At 44.4% G+C, this 20,037-nt stretch overlaps 1 protein-coding gene across 5 annotated transcripts in view; it reads left to right on the top strand.

Annotated features, from left to right (window-relative positions):
* MAPK8IP3 (mitogen-activated protein kinase 8 interacting protein 3) overlaps positions 1 to 20,037 on the top strand; it is a 50,600-nt gene extending 30,563 nt beyond the window's left edge. For 2 of the 5 annotated variants that reach the window (XM_075284884.1, XM_075284887.1), the window contains 22 exons: positions 1,834 to 1,891; positions 4,627 to 4,779; positions 5,161 to 5,215; positions 5,362 to 5,510; positions 5,654 to 5,710; positions 6,592 to 6,762; positions 9,046 to 9,172; positions 10,154 to 10,249; positions 10,329 to 10,487; positions 10,721 to 10,886; positions 10,964 to 11,149; positions 11,331 to 11,514; positions 12,026 to 12,145; positions 12,234 to 12,314; positions 12,430 to 12,497; positions 12,606 to 12,754; positions 13,699 to 13,870; positions 14,117 to 14,230; positions 15,183 to 15,221; positions 16,666 to 16,851; positions 17,465 to 17,608; positions 17,895 to 20,037. In XM_075284884.1, coding sequence (XP_075140985.1) covers positions 1,834 to 1,891; positions 4,627 to 4,779; positions 5,161 to 5,215; positions 5,362 to 5,510; positions 5,654 to 5,710; positions 6,592 to 6,762; positions 9,046 to 9,172; positions 10,154 to 10,249; positions 10,329 to 10,487; positions 10,721 to 10,886; positions 10,964 to 11,149; positions 11,331 to 11,514; positions 12,026 to 12,145; positions 12,234 to 12,314; positions 12,430 to 12,497; positions 12,606 to 12,754; positions 13,699 to 13,870; positions 14,117 to 14,230; positions 15,183 to 15,221; positions 16,666 to 16,851; positions 17,465 to 17,608; positions 17,895 to 18,019 — 2,759 coding nt within the window. In that variant the 3' untranslated portion in view covers positions 18,020 to 20,037. Of the gene's footprint in view, positions 1 to 1,833; positions 1,892 to 4,626; positions 4,780 to 5,160; positions 5,216 to 5,361; positions 5,511 to 5,653; positions 5,711 to 6,591; positions 6,763 to 9,012; positions 9,173 to 10,153; positions 10,250 to 10,328; positions 10,488 to 10,720; positions 10,887 to 10,963; positions 11,150 to 11,330; positions 11,515 to 12,025; positions 12,146 to 12,233; positions 12,315 to 12,429; positions 12,498 to 12,605; positions 12,755 to 13,698; positions 13,871 to 14,116; positions 14,231 to 15,182; positions 15,222 to 16,665; positions 16,852 to 17,464; positions 17,609 to 17,894 lie in introns of all 5 variants that reach the window. The other 3 variants (XM_075284883.1, XM_075284885.1, XM_075284888.1) reach the window with 3 other exon arrangements.

Consider the following 20,037-nt stretch of genomic DNA (forward strand, 5'->3'; position numbering starts at 1 on the left):
TGAGGTCCCGGGCGGGCGGCCATTACTACTGCAGAGACCTGTCGGATAGCAGTGGTCATGTCTCATCATCTTATGTGTCCTGTGGGGTGTCCGAGCGCTTCGTAGGGACCTAATAGGAACCTTCTGCTGGGCCTAATGCAAAATCTGTAACTGGGTCCCCACCTACCATTTATAATACTGGTGCCCGGGACAGAGGGCGCCAACGCCTGCCCAGGAATAGGCAACAAGCTCAACACTGCCCTCTCCTGGCAGGAGAATCACTTGTTTGTGGGAAATCTTATGTCATGTCAGTTTGAAACAGGGATACAGTTGCTGTCCCGTTGGTGGAGATAGGGTCCCACCCCGTCAAAACTGGTAAGTAATAGAGCTCCACACGAAAACTGTGTTCAAGATAATTTATTGTAGCGAATGAGTGAGTACTTTCGGTCTATTTTTCGACCTTCCTCAGACTCTACATAGAACATAAAGAGACATTCCGTCATAACAATGCAACATGTTGTAACAGCACATGCTGTAAAATAAAACAAAGGAACAAAATATAGACATTTATAACATAAACAAATCACGAACATAAAGCCATGTGTCAGCCAGAAGTGAGTATACATCAGCAGTAGAGTTAGGGCCTGGGTAGTAGTAGTATATAGTGGTCAAGGAAAATTGTCAAGTCAGAACAAAAGCCAAAACAGAAGTTAAAAATCTAACATTCCAGCAGAATGATCCATAGATAGAGGAAATGTTGAAGTATATTATATTAGAATGAAGCTGCATGTGTTATCCCATAAACAAAAACATATAGACATAGCAGAACAGAGGTAGTCACCTGTTGTTTCAGTAGTCCAGTATACATAGGGAGTTAACTTAGTTCTGCCTATTTAAATTAAAAAGTGCATAACATAAGTACAGTTGCCCCCCATAAGAAGGAAGTATACATGTGATAGCAATGCTCGTTGCCTCTCGCCAGAGGCACTTCCCTGCTGCGCATCTCTGCAGAATTTTGGCATTTTCATTAACCCTGTGCGGGCCCGGACGGGCGGGAGGTAAGAACCCCTGGCAACGAGCATTGCTATCACATGTATACTTCCTTCTTATGGGGGGCAACTGTACTTATGTTATGCACTTTTTAATTTAAATAGGCAGAACTAAGTTAACTCCCTATGTATACTGGACTACTGAAACAACAGGTGACTACCTCTGTTCTGCTATGTCTATATGTTTTTGTTTATGGGATAACACATGCAGCTTCATTCTAATATAATATACTTCAACATTTCCTCTATCTATGGATCATTCTGCTGGAATGTTAGATTTTTAACTTCTGTTTTGGCTTTTGTTCTGACTTGACAATTTTCCTTGACCACTATATACTACTACTACCCAGGCCCTAACTCTACTGCTGATGTATACTCACTTCTGGCTGACACATGGCTTTATGTTCGTGATTTATGTTATAAATGTCTATATTTTGTTCCTTTGTTTTATTTTACAGCATGTGCTGTTACAACATGTTGCATTGTTATGACGGAATGTCTCTTTATGTTCTATGTAGAGTCTGAGGAAGGTCGAAAAATAGACCGAAAGTACTCACTCATTCGCTACAATAAATTATCTTGAACACAGTTTTCGTGTGGAGCTCTATTACTTACCACTTATGTCATGTCAGTTACTGTCTGTCTTCTTGTTGTGTTATATCCAAGTAAAACATGTCATATGGGACGGACACACGGCAGAGACCGGGGCGATACCCGAGGAGGGGTCGGGGTCTCACCCATCACTACCATTGTGTCTTATCCTAAATGACTTAGTGCTGGGGCCTAATTTGCTCTTGTTTTACAGGGATGGGGAAAGAAGTGGGAAATCTCCTCCTAGAAAACTCACAACTTCTGGAAACCAAGTAAGAGGCCGCTCAAGTATTAGGAAATGATTTGTTTTCTTAAGTTATTTAAAGTTACTATTGTCAGTCTTATAGTATTTCTCTAACACAGGTGGGATGACGGCTTATATATTATCTATATCTCTATTATCTATCTCCTATCTATCTATCTATCTATCTATCTATCTATCTATCTATCATCTATCTTCTATCTATCTATCTATCTATCTATCTATCTATCTATCTATCTATCTATCATCTATCTATCTATCTATCTCCTATCTATCTACAGTCCTATGAAAAAGTTTGGGCACCCCTATTAATCTTAATCATTTTTTGTTCTAAATATTTTGGTGTTTGCAACAGCCATTTCAGTTTGATATATCTAATAACTGATGGACACAGTAATATTTCAGGATTGAAATGAGGTTTATTGTACTAACAGAAAATGTGCAATATGCATTAAACCAAAATTTGACCGGTGCAAAAGTATGGGCACCCTTATCATTTTATTGATTTGAATTCCCCTAACTAAAAAATTGGTTTTGTAACCTCAGTGAGCTTTGAACTTCATAGCCAGATGTATCCAATCATAAGAAAAGGTATTTAAGGTGGCCAATTGCAAGTTGATCTCCTATTTGAATCTCCTCTGAAGAGTGGCATCATGGGCTACTCAAAACAACTCTCAAATGATCTGAAAACAAAGATTGTTCAACATAGTTGTTCAGGGGAAGGATACAAAACGTTGTCTCAGAGATTTAACCTGTCAGTTTCCACTGTGAGGAACATAGTAAGGAAATGGAAGACCACAGGGACAGTTCTTGTTAAGCCCAGAAGTGGCAGGCCAAGAAAAATATCAGAAAGGCAGAGAAGAAGAATGGTGAGAACAGTCAAGGACAATCCACAGACCACCTCCAAAGAGCTGCAGCATCATCTTGCTGCAGATGGTGTCACTGTGCATCGGTCAACTATACAGCGCACTTTGCACAAGGAGAAGCTGTATGGGAGAGTGATGAGAAAGAAGCCATTTCTGCACGTACGCCACAAATAGAGTTGCCTGAGGTATGAAAAAGCACATTTGGACAAGGCAGCTTCATTTTGGAAACAAAAATTGAGTTGTTTGGTTATAAAAAAAGGCGTTATGCATGGCGTCCAAAAAGAAACAGCATTCCAAGAAAAACACATGCTACCCACTGTAAAATTTGGTGGAGGTTCCATCATGCTTTGGGGCTGTGTGGCCAATGCCGGCATCGGGAATCTTGTTAAAGTTGAGGGTCGCATGGATTCCACTCAGTATCAGCAGATTCTTGAGAATAATGTTCAAGAATCAGTGACGAAGTTGAAGTTACGCCGGGGATGGATATTTCAGCAAGACAATGATCCAAAACACCGCTCCAAATCCTCAGGCATTCATGCAGAGGAACAATTACAATGTTCTGGAATGGCCATCCCAGTCCCCAGACCTGAATATCATTGAACATCTGTGGGATGATTTGAAGCGGGCTGTCCATGCTCGGCGACCATCTAACTTAACTGAACTTAAATTGTTTGTCCAAAATACCTTTATCCAGGATCCAGGAACTGATTAAAAGCTACAGGAAGCGACTAGAGGCTGTTATCTTTGCAAAAGGAGGATCTACTAAATATTAATGTCACTTTTCTGTTGAGGTGCCCATACTTTTGCACCGGTCAAATTTTGGTTTAATGCATATTGCGCATTTTCTGTTAGTACAATAAACCTCATTTCAATCCTGAAATATTACTGTGTCCATCAGTTATTAGATATATCAAACTGAAATGGCTGCTGCAAACACCAAAATATTTAGAACAAAAAATGATTAAGATTAATAGGGGTGCCCAAACTTTTTCATAGGACTCTATCTATCTATCTATCTATCTATCTATCTATCTCCTATCTATCTCCTATCTATCTATCTATCTATCTATCTATCTATCTATCTATCTATCTCCTATCTATCTATCTATCTCCTATCTATCTATCTATCTATCTATCTCCTATCTATCTATCTATCTATCTATCTATCTATCTATCTATCTATCTATCTCCTATCTATCTATCTATCTATCTCCTATCTATCTATCTATCTATCTATCTATCTATCTCCTATCTATCTATCTATCTATCTATCTATCTATCTATCTATCTATCTCCTATCTATCTATCTATCTATCTATCTATCTATCTATCTCCTATCTCCTATCTATCTATCTCCTATCTATCTATCTATCTATCTATCTATCTATCTATCTATCTATCTATCTCCTATCTATCTATCTATCTATCTATCTATCTATCTCCTATCTATCTATCTATCTATCTATCTCCTATCTATCTATCTATCTATCTATCTATCTATCTCCTATCTATCTATCTATCTATCTCCTATCTATCTATCTATCTATCTATCTATCTATCTATCTCCTATCTATCTATCTATCTATCTATCTATCTATCTATCTATCTCCTATCTATCTATCTATCTATCTATCTATCTATCTATCTATCTATCTATCTATCTCCTATCTCCTATCTATCTATCTCCTATCTATCTATCTATCTATCTATCTATCTATCTATCTATCTATCTATCTATCTCCTATCTATCTATCTATCTATCTATCTATCTATCTATCTCCTATCTATCTATCTATCTATCTATCTATCTATCTATCTATCTACATCTTATTGTTTGTTGGTTCCTCCTTCATTTGCTATTATTACGTCTCTCCTATAGGAACGCATTAAATGTAGTTAAGAATGACTTGATCGCGAAGGTGGATCAGCTGTCGGGAGAACTAGAGGTGCTGAAGGGGGAACTGGAAGCCTCTAAACAGGCCAAGACCAAAATGGACGGTCGTGTTAAAGAGCTGGAAGAGGAACTTAAAAGGTAACAATGGGGCAGCGATACCAAACCATACGTGTCGGAATTCAGGCCTAGTTTGTGCCCATAAAACTGTCCTATACGTTACCAGATGTATTCTGATTTAGACACATTTTGCCTCCCGCTGACAGGTGTAGTTTGTGGGGACGGACCCTACTTAGTGGGGCTTCATGTGGAAACATTGTGTCAAATTATGGAGTCAAATTTTGTTACAAAGTCAGCCGACCAATCGATGGCGGAAAGTTTGGCAAAATGTCTAAAGATGTAACAAATGAATGTGATAGATCCGGCACATCATATAGCAGTATTAGTAGATCTATCCCGTGTGATGGCACACCTCTATCATCTACAATCTCTGTTTGTAACTTTTTTTACTTTACCTTCCAGAGTAAGATCTGAAGCTATCGTCGCTATGCAAGAGCCTAAGGAGGAGGTGGAAGAGGTGAGTATTCATATTGCTGTCATGTTGGCTGTATATGGCAGTATAGTGTCAGCTCAGTATGGTAGTTATTTGGCACTGTATGGCGGTGTTATTTATGTGCGGTATGGCACTATTATATGACTGGCGTCATTCTTTTCTCTTGGCAGAGCTCTTCTCCCTTGCAAGATAACATCCCAATTGCTCAGCGCAGGAGGTTTACACGTGTGGAGATGGCTCGTGTCCTTATGGAAAGAAACCAGTACAAGGAGAGGCTGATGGAGCTGCAGGAGGCCGTCAGGTGGACAGAGATGATCAGGTGATGTCACAGACACCAACAAAATGGACCCCAAAGACTATTTGTAGATGAGAATTTACTCATCTAAATTCCTCTATTGGCCCATTATGTTGTCTAATGGAAATCTCCATCATGATGGGTAATGCTGCTTTGTCTCATTGCAGGGCCTCACGAGAACACCCGTCCGTCCAGGAGAAGAAGAAATCCACAATCTGGCAGTTGTAAGTATTATTATGGCTCCTCTATGGCCAGGACGGATTTATGTTTGACCGTCAACACAGAAAATGCTGGTCTAGAAAAATCTCACTGAGATAACAAGAGCCCTGATGTGGTCCTATTAACTCATACATGTTCTGTGGCTCCTATAGGGCAGTGGTCTCCTGTCTCCCTATCCTATAGGTCTATGCACATGTCCTGTATAGTCCGTACCTGTGCAGAGATGAAGCACGTTGGTCCATGAGATGTCTTTAAGGTTTTGTAATGAAATATTTGGGAAGGGAGGGGGGTATTTACCATGATGGACCCTATAGCCAAATTGATAACACCAATGTATACTGCCATATACTTGTATTATTCCATCCTACAATGGAAGTTATAACTATATCCCCAATGGGCAATTTTTATGGGAATGCCTTAAAGCTTAGGGATGCCCACATCAGTAGCAATAAGGGGGCACAGAGCAGTAGAAAGTGCCAGGGATAAGAAAGAAAGCATCCAGCTTGGGAATTGTTGTCTAGCCCTCCATATTAGTAGGGTTGTGGCCACACCACGGGGAATGGTTAGCCAGGGGGCAGGGATAGTCCTACATTGCAACAGTATGGCTGCTTTCTGTGATGCATTGCAGCTCAGCCCCATTTACATCAATGGAACTGAGCTGCAATACCAGACACAACCCATGGACAGCAGTGGCGCTGTTTTCAGAAGAAGGCAGCCGTGTTTTTGCAACCCCTTTAAGCACTGGCTGAAAATAATATTATGATGGTGCAATATCACCTATTGCCTATAATAGGCGGATTCTCTTGAGATGGATCTCACGGTGCAGTTCTTACAATCCTACAATTCACTGCCATTGATCGTATTATCTGTCTGCTCTCTATTTCAGCTTCAGCAGGTTGTTCAGTTCCTCCTCCAGCCCGCCGCCTGTAAAGAGGACGTACCCCCCTGTCAACATCCACTACAAGTCGCCCACTCCGGCTGGGTTTAGCCAGCGCCGCAGTCACACCATGTGTCAGATATCCACCGGGGGGCGCACAATCGAATTCTTCCCGGATGAGTAAGTCGATCTATAGTGTGTTTTTTTTAGGGAAACAAGTCAATGTGAAGAGGAATTAGAGGCCGACTTCTGCCCCAAAATTCCTCTGCGCTTTTCCAGCTGCGGCTCCTTCTCACAGATTAGCGTCATGTAAATAACTTACACCCCGGGTTCTGTAGTTGAATAATACAAAACACACCGACTATACAATGTATGGCGCTATACCTGGTATCCAAGGAGGAGACCAGGCGCTGCGGCTAGTTCTGACAGCTGACTGGTGCGGGTGCATTGTTGTCCCCCCCACCGATCTGATATGGGTATCCTATAAGGGTTACGACTTCAGGTACGGCCGGTTGTGACTCTCAGTGTCTGATGGTCTTATCTAAGCACCTCACGGCTGGGAAATAGGATTTTACTGAATGACAGGACCTGATTGATCTCATGATGTTTTCTTGCTTTAGGATTTGTCTCTCTTCCAACACAACTTCCCACTTAGCTACTAACCACTAACTAAGGCGCTGTTCACATCTGCATTTGGGGTTCTGTCAGGGTTAGACGTTACGTGTCTGGACTCTGAGTTGCATTAGATTGCACTGTGACATCTCATAACCTAGAAAGTGACGGTAGATGCTAGGGCGGATAAGCGGGTAAGATCAGGGGCTTCTTGGTATGCTGTGGATCCAGCAGGTGGCGCTGTCTGGTCTGCTGTGGAATCAGTAGGTGGCGCTGCCTGGTACGCTATGAACCCAGTAGATGGCGCTGCCTGGTATGCTGTGGATCCAGTAGGTGGCGCTGCCTGGTCTGCTGTAGATCCAGTAGGTGGCGCTGCCTGGTCTGCTGTAGATCCAGTAGGTGGCGCTGCTTGGTACACTGTGGATCCATTAGGTGGCGCTGCCTGGTCTGCTGTGGATCCAGTAGGTAGCGCTGCCTGGTACGCTATGAAACCAGTAGGTGGCGCTGCCTGGTACGCTGTGGATCCAGTAGGTGGCGCTGCCTGGTACGCTGTGGATCCATTAGGTGGCGCTGCCTGGTACGCTATGAAACCAGTAGGTGGCGCTGCCTGGTACGCTGTGGATCCATTAGGTGGCGCTGCCTGGTACGCTATGAAACCAGTAGGTGGCGCTGCCTGGTACGCTGTGGATCCATTAGGTAGCGCTGTCTCCTGTGACTGTTAGTATAAGGCGCCACCTACTGTTTCCATGTCACACTAGGCAGGATAGGAGTGCGTACATGGGAGCATAGTGAGTCTCTACTTCAACAATGCAACACCCAAAAATGCTGAGGCTCCGAGTGTGTTAGCTGAGACGGGCTGACGGGTGGAGCCACCTACTGGTGGGGCAGTCTGCAGGCATACAACAGATCTCTTTTAGAGATGAGCGAACACTATTCGAAACAGCCGTCTCGAATAGCACGCTCCCATAAAAATGAATGGAAGCGGCCGGCGCGCAGACTTTGCCGGCAGCTGGACACTGAACCCCCCGTGTGCTGGCTGCGTCCATTCATTTCTATGGAAGCGTGCTATTCGAAACTGCTGTTTCGAATGGTGTTCGCTCATCTAAAAATTATCTTCATTAAGAAGTAATGGTTGGGTGGGAGAGTCTTAGCCAAGACATCCGAGGAAAGGGGAGAGGACTCTGCTGCAGCCAAGTACTGGACAGTAAGGAGAAGAGACAAAAATAGGCTCAGACTAAAGGAGAAGATGACGGGAATATCTGCTGGGCGTGTTTCTTGTATTTTATATGTTTAGGCAGTGAACATGTATCTGTATCTTATATAGATTTGCTATATCCCTGCTGCATCTTCCAGGACACTTGTCACACCGGGAATAACTCTATGGCCTCTGCATTTGCCTCCAGCGCTTGCCTATTGCTCCTACAATCTGCTCTGAGCTGAGTGATCTGGAAAAGATAATATTACACGATGTCTATTCTATCCGTAGTACCGTATATAGTGGCTGCCGGCCTGTCCATAGTATATAATGGCTGCCGGCGCTGTCCATAGTATATAATGGCTGCCTATACTACCTACAGTATATAATGGCTGCCGGCGCTGTCCATAGTATATAATGGCTGCCTATACTATCTATTTTGAACACTCTGGAGCCTTATATAGCAGATTTTGCAATGGGATACACCTTTAACCCTTTATTTCCAGATGACTTTGCTTGGACGTGCAGTAATCTTACTAATGCATTGCCATTAACCCTTGCCGCTTTGCTTTCTGCTCCCCCCTGACGCTGGGCCCCTTCTCTTCCTTTCTCTCTCCTTCTAGATTGAGAAGTAACACTGTGGCTTCTCTTCTCAGTGACTGCACATCCACAGTTCGCCGTGAGCAGAAACGTGAGCAGTACCGCCAAGTGCGGGAACACGTGCGTAACGACGACGGTCGCCTACAAGCGTGTGGGTGGAGCCTGCCTGCTAAGTACAAGCAGGTTGGTGGCTTTAGATGGGTTATTCACTGGGTGTGTTTAGTAGATGTCAGTAGACTCATTGCCTACACACAGTCAGGGGTCTGCACGGAACTCATGGGGTCACCACAGTCAGTGTCTGTAGATGTGGTGTGGCCGGACCTGGCAGATGCTGCAAATCCTACATGATGAAGCTGCGTCTGCCTGCACCCACCACTAGGGGGAGCCTTGTGCATACAGTATGCAATGAGATTCCCTAGTGGCAGCTGATGGAAAACCGTACGACCCTTATCCCATAGGCCCAATAACAGTGGCCAGGTCTGCCTCCATGGAAGGGGCTACTGCATACGGATGGGGAACTGTATTAATGGGGTTGTGGCACTTATCTGATCTCCAGTGATTGGGGGTCTGAAAGTTTCCTTGAATGCTGCTTGTGAATGGTGAGGTGGGGTGCATGCTCGGCCATCCCTTGATTTGCTTCTGTGGGGCTGCTCAGATGGCGATCTCCTGCAGGTAATGTATGCTCACCATCTCTGCATGCACATAGAGCGCTCAGGCCCCCATTGTCTTAACTGCTGAGGGTCCCGGCAGTCTGACCCCCTGTGATCTGACACTTATGCCCTATGCTGCTGATAGGGGATGTGTCAGTATTGCCACAATCCCTTAATACTGCAAATTGTAAGTTTTGCAAGTTTTGATACTCATTCGTTGCAAGGCTGAAAGGGAACTGCATCTCAGGCCGAGAACATCACAATGTGCCCAGAGTTGAGCTGACTATTTTGGGGACCAGTTGCTAGAGCCCCTCGTGATCAGCTGTCATTACTGGGAAATCGCATCCGTATTTTACGGGTCCTCCAGGACCATCTTTGGCTCTCACCTCTGCCTGATGTCCTGGCACTGTTTGTAGGCAAAAGGAGACATGAAACATGGATGACGCCAATGCCATTGCCCTATCCCATGTGTCATGGGTCTTACAGAACTATTTCATGTGTGTTGTTTAATAAGCTGAGTCCAAATGGAGGTCAGGAGGACAATCGCATGAAGAACGTGCCTGTGCCCGTGTACTGCAGACCGCTGGTGGAGAAGGACCCCACTATGAAGGTAACATCTTACTTGTATCTGAGACGTCTGAGACTAGTCCTTGTCCTGGCATTGAGGGATGCTGCGCTTGTCTTCACAGTTGTGGTGCGCGGCCGGGGTTGATCTAACAGGATGGAAACCATTTGAGGAGGAAACAGTGACTGGAGTGAAATCAGCTCCGGGCAGAGATCCATTAACATCAGAGCGTGAAGTGGAAGGAGAGAGCAAGAGCACCCACACGTCCCCGGAGAAGAAGAAGGTGAGGGCTTGTCTCAGTTCTATTGTAGGTCACTTAAGACTAGGTTCATACTTGCACTGGGATCTCCATCTTTCGAGTCCACCAGGGAACCCATCTGCTAAGAAAGTGTTTACCCTTGGAACCCAGAAATTCCTCCGTGCAGGATTTTTCTCTCTGCTGATCCAATGCAGACTCCGATGCAGATATGAACCTAGCCTAAGATAGTAGAACCAACCGAAATGTATTTTCTGCAGACTAAGGAGATCTATGAAGCAGATGCCACCTCCAGCCGTGTATGGATCCTCACCAGCACTCTGTCAACCAGCAAAGTTGTTATCATAGATGCCAACCAGCCTGGCACACTGGTGGACCAGTTTACAGTCTGCAATGCCCACGTGTTGTGCATCTCCAGTATCCCTGGTAGGACAATATCCCGCACCCACCTGCCCTATGTGACAATATTCATCACTGACCATGTACTGTTCTGTATTCTGTAGCCGCGTGTGACAGCGACTACCCGCCGGGTGAGATATTCCTGGAGGGAGACGCTAATACAGAAGACGCTGGTGAAAATGACGGGGTCTTGGCAGGGATCACAATTGTGGGATGTGCCACGAGATGCAATGTGCCGCGTAGTAACTGCTCCTCCCGCGGTGATACCCCCGTACTGGATAAGAATCAAGGTTCGTGTTGCCTGCAGAATTCTATATGAGCATATTTTAATCCTTGCCCTGATATTCCTACAACTCCCAGATTTGCATTATTGTGGGACAGGAGGTGTACTGTATTGCTATATGGTCATAACGTATTTTATGAAGGTTTTCTTCCCGGTGGTATGGGAACATTTATGATCTTTCTCAGCAGGCGAAGTCTCCACAGTAAGCAATGGCAAACTCACCCAGCATCAGTCAGCAGAGGAGGCCACAGAGGCCCTGGAGGTGCCAGAATCCTCCATCAGCGAAGCAGAACCAGCGCAGGTTCGGCCGGGACCCCTGACAGAGCACGTGTTCACAGACCCTGCCCCTGTGGCCAATGGCCGACTATGCAGGTATGGAAGCTTGTGTGGACAATACGTCAATGCCATCGGCCCTGTCAGATGTCTTATTATTGGTGTAAATGATACCTGAAATCTACATCAGTTATGCACCGGTGACTTCCACAAAGGGGTTTAGTACTTGGCTATCTCCAGCGCTCCCATTGAACTAAATGGGATTGTGGATTCACCACGTCCACCTACTGAGATGCCTCTAGTCAGGCTGCATGCACACATCTTACTACCTACCATATCACTGTCTTAGTACCTACCGTAGCACTCTACGTCTTACCATAACAGGGCTATTTTTCCTTTATAGTAGATCTAGTACTGCAGACATCACACTCCATGCATGTCTGAGACCTTGCAGCCCCGCTGGGGACAGGGCTGATGTAAATGGTGACTATATCTATAGACTGGCACTATATAAGTAACTGAAAACCAATACCTAAATGCACACCTCACTATAAAATTCACTTTTTGCAATCTCCTTCTAACATTGCAATGCTTTTATACCCAATACTAGTGAAAATGGGCACCTGAAGCCTGAAGGGAACGCAACGCAGCAAGAGACGGAGCCGAACAGCGAGATCCCTGCTGGCACCAGCGCTGCGCCGACCATGTGGCTGGGAGCCCAGAACGGCTGGTATGTGCCCTGATCCCTGCAGGATTTGTCATAGCGGTGATATCCCATAACCCTTCCCTGTCCTCACGCCGTCCTGTGTATTCCTCAGGTTGTACGTTCACTCCGCCGTCTCCAATTGGAAAAAGTGTCTGCACTCCATAAAGCTCAAGGACTCGGTGCTGAGCATTGTGTAAGTGCGATCATTACACGGTATAGGTTATGTCATCATGGTGGGATGGCGGCGCTATGCTCTTGTTCATTCACTAACAGCCTGTATGGTAAACGACATATCTTGTGACTTCCAGGCATGTGAAGGGACGGGTCCTTGTGGCCCTAGCAGATGGGACATTGGCCATCTTCCATCGAGGAGAAGGTACGGAGTCTGATCCTTATAGGATACCGTAATGATGTTTTTAGTTATAAGATGTATAACCTGTAAGATCTGGTCATTGCTATTCAATTATATTGTATTCCTCATAAGACAAACAATGGGACCTGAGTAACTATCACCTGATGGACCTGGGGCACACTCATCACTCCATCCGCTGTATGGCCGTCGTGTATGACCGAGTGTGGTGCGGCTACAAGAACAAAATATATGTCATCCAGCCGAAAACCATGCAGATACCAGTAAGTAGATCAACCAAGCTATCTATCTATCTATCTCCTATCTATCTATCTATCTATCTATCTATCTATCTATCTATCTCCTATCTATCTATCTATCTATCTATCTATCTATCTATCTATCTCCTATCTATCTATCTATCTCCTATCTATCTATCTCCTATCTATCTATCTATCTATCTATCTATCTATCTATCTCCTATCTATCTATCTATCTATCTATCTATCTATCTATCTCCTATCTATCTATCTATCTATCTATCTATCTATCTATCTATCTATCTATCTCCTATCTATCTATCTATCTATCTATCTATCTCCTATCTATCTATCTATCTCCTATCTATCTATCTATCTATCTCCTATCTATCTATCTATCTATCTATCTATCTATCTATCTATCTATCTCCTATCTATCTATCTCCTATCTGTCTATCTATCTATCTCCTATCTATCTATCTATCTATCTATCTATCTATCTATCTATCTATCTCCTATCTAGCTATCTATCTATCTCCTATCTATCTATCTATCTATCTATCTCCTATCTATCTATCTATCTATCTATCTATCTCCTATCTATCTATCTATCTATCTATCTCCTATCTATCTATCTATCTATCTATCTATCTATCTATCTCCTATCTATCTATCTATCTATCTATCTCCTATCTATCTATCTATCTATCTATCTATCTATCTATCTATCTATCTATCTATCTACCATGGACCCTGCCTTTGTGGCTCATCCTCATTACTATTTGCCTATGAAGGGGAGTATCTTGCCCCTAATGTTGCTTCCCATCTGGATACTAGAATGTTCTATGCGTCTTCTATGATCTGTGTTATTTTGTGACAATGATGCTCACACAAGCTGAATGATAAGCCGTTTCCAGTACTTTCCATCCTTCTTCCGTATTCTATGATTTCTCATGTCCTGCTTTCAGAAATCGTTTGATGCCCATCCCCGAAGGGAAAGCCAAGTTCGGCAGCTGGCATGGATTGGAGATGGTGTTTGGGTATCGATCCGGTTAGACTCCACCCTGCGGCTGTACCACGCGCACACCCACCAGCACCTACAGGACGTGGACATTGAGCCTTATGTCAGTAAGATGTTAGGTGAGTGGCGCTGCGTCCCCGCTTCGGTTCCACAATACGATGTAATGTAAGTTTCTTACATATGTTGTGTGATGGGAGCAGATGCTTTTATTTCATTCAATGGCGACCCCTCCTGTTATGTAGGAAGGTTCGTATTTGATACGTTATGTGATGAGGATAATATTATATATTATGATATATTTATACTAGTGTTCAATATATATATAGACTCGTTTACACATTATTTTCTCTTCTCGTCGATGGCAGGCACCGGAAAACTCGGATTCTCCTTTGTACGAATTACAGCGCTGCTAATCGCCGGCAATAGACTATGGGTGGGAACTGGAAATGGAGTGGTCATCTCAATACCCCTCACAGAAAGTAAGTCATGGAGAGATGCTTGTCTGCAAAGGACATTGCCATACGTAGATATGACAGCTGTGGTTATACCGTCATGCCTGGATGATATGCTGGACTGTAGTGATCAGCACATTGCAAATCAGTTATAAGGATTATTGCAACAGAAAAGCAAGGAGCGTCTATAACAACCTGACGGACCGGTGTATACAGCACACTGCCCATGGACCGGTGTATACAGCACACAGCCCATTATAGTTATAGGTTATGATAAATTCCTGCCATTTCGTATTCTACATATCGGCTGGACGCCGTATCTGCCGCCATAGAGAGTTGCAGTGTCCAGTTGGGCAACTAGTTTGCAAAAAATGCTGCCCCCTAGCAGTAAAAATCTGTGTGTGTATACCCTAATATCATAGCTATCTATCTGTCTCTCTATAATATAAAATATTATATAAAATAAATTATCAAAATCATATAAAAATAACTGATTCCCTTAAAGGGCCCTAGCACATTGAGAGCGCAGTCTAGTCCGTAGGCGGCAGGTGATAGAGCAGGGAGGGAAAGTATTCAGAATATCTTGTTTATTCATTGCTCATCTTTCTATTCCTAGGAGTCCAGTGGGCGGTCCTACTCAGTGAACTCCCAAAGGAACCACCCACTGGACTCCTAAACAAAGAAAGAGCAGAGGTTATTCTGAATCCTACGTATCATTCTGCTCGGCTCCTCCGGCCCTATAACATGCGGCTTGCCAGTGGGACTGTATTTTGGGGTTGTAAGGGGCTCCCTGATTTATAGATGAGCTGTCGATGCTGAGATCACTATTGTATATATTGTATACCCGTCTCTATAGATTTCACACCTCCAATCCTGCCAATAATTTATTCTTTGTGTTCTTCATGCTTTATCCCTTTCCCGTCCTCTTCCCTTTCCTCTTTTGGCCTATGACTACTCCCAACCCTTCCACCTCCGCTAGCGGTAGTCCTACACCGGGGCCAGCTGCTGGGGCTGAGGGGTAAGTGCAGGACCTGACTCTGTGTCGCCTCATCCCATCTTTCCAACATGTCCTGTCTCCATCCTCATTCTTCATCATTCCATGGTATTCACAAAGCGGCAGAACTTCTCAAGTTGTCTTTGGGCATTGGTATAAACAACAATGAGCATTTCCTTCAAACGAGGCCATGATAATACTGCCATGTCACCTTCTGTCGCACACGTATCCCCGCTTGCGTTGGTCTGTGCAGCTTTCTTAGTGAATACCAATTCCACCTTAAGTTTTCCATATCATACGGACGTCATTCAGAGAAAGACCAGAGTAAGTTTTAGGCTTGAAGGCTACAAGAAAATATTTCCTTAGGATTAGTTTCTGCAAGATACAAAACTATAGGGATCTATAGGGATCATTGATCCCTGCAGTGACGGCTAATAGACTATATAAGCCATGCCGGGTCTCATATGTATTCATGAATACGGCGTATACTGCGCTGAAGGAGAGGCCAGCCATGACCATATTATACATATTACTTATTACTTGTTACGTTTTATTATTTTGCTTTTTTATCATTTTGCCCCCCATAAATGTGAATATTTGCACATAGCGGCGGCTTGCCATGTCCATGCGATCCAATCACATCACTGTATTCAATAGGATGAATATAAAAGCCTTATCCTGATTGGTTGGTTGCTCATACCAGGCCTCTGGCAGGGGGGCATCTTCAATCTCCTGGGGGCAAGTGCATAACATGTACCCGGGTCCCCTATCTGTTATGTGCCATTTACAGTACTAGTGTCCTTCTAATGTGACAGAGGGGCTTATCGGCCCCCTGGGGCATCAGGACCCGGAGTCGCTACCCCATCCCATATTACAGTAAAGTATAGCAACTAACTACAGCGCTGTTACCCCTGACAATGCAAGGAGTAGATAGTAAGCAGCAATCTGATTGGTGGCCATGTGCTATTCCTTATAGCCGGCCATCTGTAGTTCCTGAGGACAAGCCGTGACGTCATACCTGGTCTCTTCTCTGTGTATCTTATATATCCTACGCTATATGGTCATTGTAATCCATAGGCCATCCTGATATACTTTGTACCCTGTCCCGATTCTGCCTCTGTGATCAGTTCACAGGTTGGGTTACCATTTGGATAATCCAACATGGCAGATTGTTGGATATTTTGGAGCACAATTACCCCATGATAACACTTCCTGGATTCAACTGCGGCCACCCAGCTCTATATAAGAACACTCTGCGAGCTGCTTACCAATATACAGAGCCATTTGCAGGCAGATTTTTGAGGTGGAATCAGCTATATATATATATCCCTTCCCAACAGACACATGGACGAGGCCTACACACTTGGGCTGAGCCTACCTGAGTTGCTCCAGACGTTGAACCTTCTATGAAGTAGCTGATCTTGTAAGAGGTCACATCATGTCACTCAATCTTTGTCTTTGTTTTCAGCCAACAAGACTTCTCCTACCTCATCCGGAGAAGTGGCTCGGGCCGGCGGCGGAGTAATCCACGTGTACAGCGACGAGAACAGCGAAAAGTCTGCAGGCAGCTTCATACCGTACTGCTCTATGGCTCAGGCCCAGCTCTGCTTCCACGGCCACCGCGATGCCGTCAAGTTCTTTGTGTCTGTGCCAGGTAAGTAATGTAAGACGATTAATATATCTAAATATCTACAGCTACAGAATAGCAGGAAACCATTCTAGGATCTCACTAGTAACTAAAGTGATAGAGATTTATAACTAGGCTGCACCAGGAAAGCGGACACCTCCGGCGCCCTGCTCACTGATTTTTAAGATAATAGTGCCACACTTTGGTCAAGCTACAATAATAGTGCTATACTGTGCTCCTACCACCATACATTGCAAAATAATAGATGGCATATACTGCTATATAATATAATACCGCATACAGTGCTCATATAATATCTACATACATACAGCAATCTAATCATAATGCTATACAATATATAAATAATACTATATATCGGGGTAACACGAAGCTCCAGGACCCCGAGTGCAAAATCTGTACCAGGCCCTCTCACTATAATGTATTGTTTATAGTACTGGACTCCTCGGAGTGGGAAGAGACACCTTATGGGGACCCTAAGGTTTTGGGGCACCTCCTAAAGTTACACCCCTGCTATTACACTAAGATCCAGGCCATACCAGTGGCAGCAGATACAGTTTGCCTCCTCCTGAGCTCGGCTTTTACATCATGTCCATAACCTGACTGCTCTGTACATCTGCAGGTAATGTCCTGGCCACACTTAATGGCAGTGTGCTGGACAGTCCCTCCGAGAACCCGGGCACCCCATCTGCAGAGACGGAGGAGCAAAAACTGAAGAACGTGCTTGTGCTGAGCGGAGGGGAGGGATACATTGACTTCCGTATTGGTGAGATCACATTTCTTTCTTGGATAATCTCCATAGTCGTTGTTTTGAGTCAGTGGTCCGCCAGCGGTTACGACACTACAACCCTCGGCATAGCAGGAATGGTAGTTTTGCAGCACAGTTTGGAGACGACTGCTCAAAGTAGTTTACAGAAATCAATAATGTGGACGTGTAGGATTAGCCGAAAGGTGGCCAAAGATATTCATTCAGTAGCCACCGCACAGCTTTGGGCTAAGGATTAAACAGGTGCTGGTGGATCAATAGACTAATGTGCCATTTCTTCCCGCAGGGGATGGAGAAGACGATGAGACGGAAGAACCCTCTGGAGATGGTGGGAACCAGACCAAACCAGTACTTTCTAAGGCAGAGCGAAGCCATATTATTGTGTGGCAGGTCTCCTACGTCCCTGAATAAACGCACCCTTAGCCTTCTCCCCAGAATGCCAAGACGCCTCCTGCTTCCCTGCACCCGCTGGAAATACCAAACTGGAACTTCGACCCAACTCTGCGATTTCTCGGCCTGTGTTTTGCTGGTCTCCTCATCCTAATCACCCTCTGATGTGCCCAGCATGCCGTAAAGCTCCACAACATGGCGGCTTTGGCACAGGCTCCTGGAGACTCTCTATTTATTTCTCTTACATTCACAACCAGTTTTCATGTTCTTGTTCCAAGGCCTACGAATGATAAACTGGGTGACTAAGTATCGTCTCTGCCAGGCTGGCATCATGGTCTGGTACAGAAACGTTTGGCGGGTTTTGCTATGAATGGTGTGGGATTGCATTGACCAACATGGGGCTGGACTGGACCTGGGCATCCATTTTTTTCATGCCAAATCACTCTCATATAATGTAAATTACTGATATTCTATAGAATCTAATTAGCATTTACTTCCCTGACCGCCATGCAAAAGCCAAACACATCTTATCAGTATTGGCGTATTGCGTCATTTGTAAAATATTGTCAGATTTGATGGAAATTTCTATTTCAATGGACGGTAAAGGAAATCGAATTGAGTGTAGGTGACTGCTCGACATTCAAGGAGTCTTATGGTAACTTTCCAAAGTCATTTGTCCTCAACCTATAGAGCGGCCTTGCTGCAATGTAGGAGCCAATCAGAGGCCAGCTTTCATTTTCAAAATCGCACTGAATAAAGTGAAACCCGGGCTGTGATTGGTTTCCTATAGGCAATAACCCAACTTGCACCATCATTCGGGTAGAACTACAATGCCCATCACTGCCTGTTAACTTTGCAGTTCCAAACTGGGAACGAGAGATTTTAGATTATACAGTGGGAAAAGGTTTGCACTGCAAATGGTACAATAATCGTGACATCCGGGACATGGATATTAGTGATATTATTAAAGGGGTTGTATGAGATTATTAGTTTATAGTGCCATGGATTCCAGGGCGCTGTACATGTACAGAAGGGGTTAAGAACGTAACAAGCCAAAAACAAGGGACAAGAGAGGGCCCTCAATGTATGGGGAAGCGTAACGCTTCTTATATGGTAGTGCAGCAGCCACAGGGTTATTTTAGGGTTACAGCTTGGTTCTCTAGGACTCAGGGACAGTTTGATTGATGGGTATAGCAAGTTTCAGATTATGGGTGGGAGCTGGTGAGGATCGGAGATTAGGTCATGACATGTATGGGGAGAAGTGGATGTAAACGGCTTTGTATTATTATTTTGAGTTCAATCTGCTATGCAATGGGTAACCTGTGACATGTCAGGCAGAGGAGGAATCGGGGACAGGTGCAGTAGTGCAGGGGGGATTGGAGGGCCACCATAGTGTCTGCACAGAAGGATGTTACAGTAGTCTAGGCGGGAAGTGATAAGGGCATGCAATATTATTTCTGTTAACTCCAAGGTCGTGGTAAAAGCTTAGGCGTGTAGTCCGGTGGCCCCAAAGGTTATCCCGGGCCAGTGATTGGTTTGGGAGGAGATAAATGAGATAAGTTTAGTTTTCTCCATAGTGAGTTTTAGAAAGATGGAAGGGGATCTAGCTGATGGACACGAGTTCTGAAGACTGGATAGAGAAGAGTAGAGGTCTCGGGACAGATCCTTGAGAACACCAGGAGATAAAGATAATGTTTGGTTAGTAAGTAGAGAAGAGAGTCAAGTCTAAGATGGCAACGCATGAGAGTGTATGTGTGTCAGAGCAAGGAGAAGGCAAGGAAAGGACGAGACTGAAGGAGGAGCGCAGTAATATCGCAAGGCTTTGGCATCAGGCCATTGAAGACTTTGGATAAGACACTTTCGGTAGAGTGATGGGTTCCCAATCCAGGTTGTAGCTGCTGAACAAGTATTTGGAGAAGAGGTGGCAGGATAGTTCAAGGAGGACATGTCTAAGGATTTTAGAAATGAAAAAAACATGGCTGCTTTCCTACAGAAACGGCTCTACCCGTCTATAGGCTGTGCATGGTAGTGTAAGAATG

Source organism: Leptodactylus fuscus, chromosome 8 (genome assembly GCF_031893055.1).
Source record: "Leptodactylus fuscus isolate aLepFus1 chromosome 8, aLepFus1.hap2, whole genome shotgun sequence".
Taxonomy (NCBI): Eukaryota; Metazoa; Chordata; class Amphibia; order Anura; family Leptodactylidae; genus Leptodactylus; species Leptodactylus fuscus.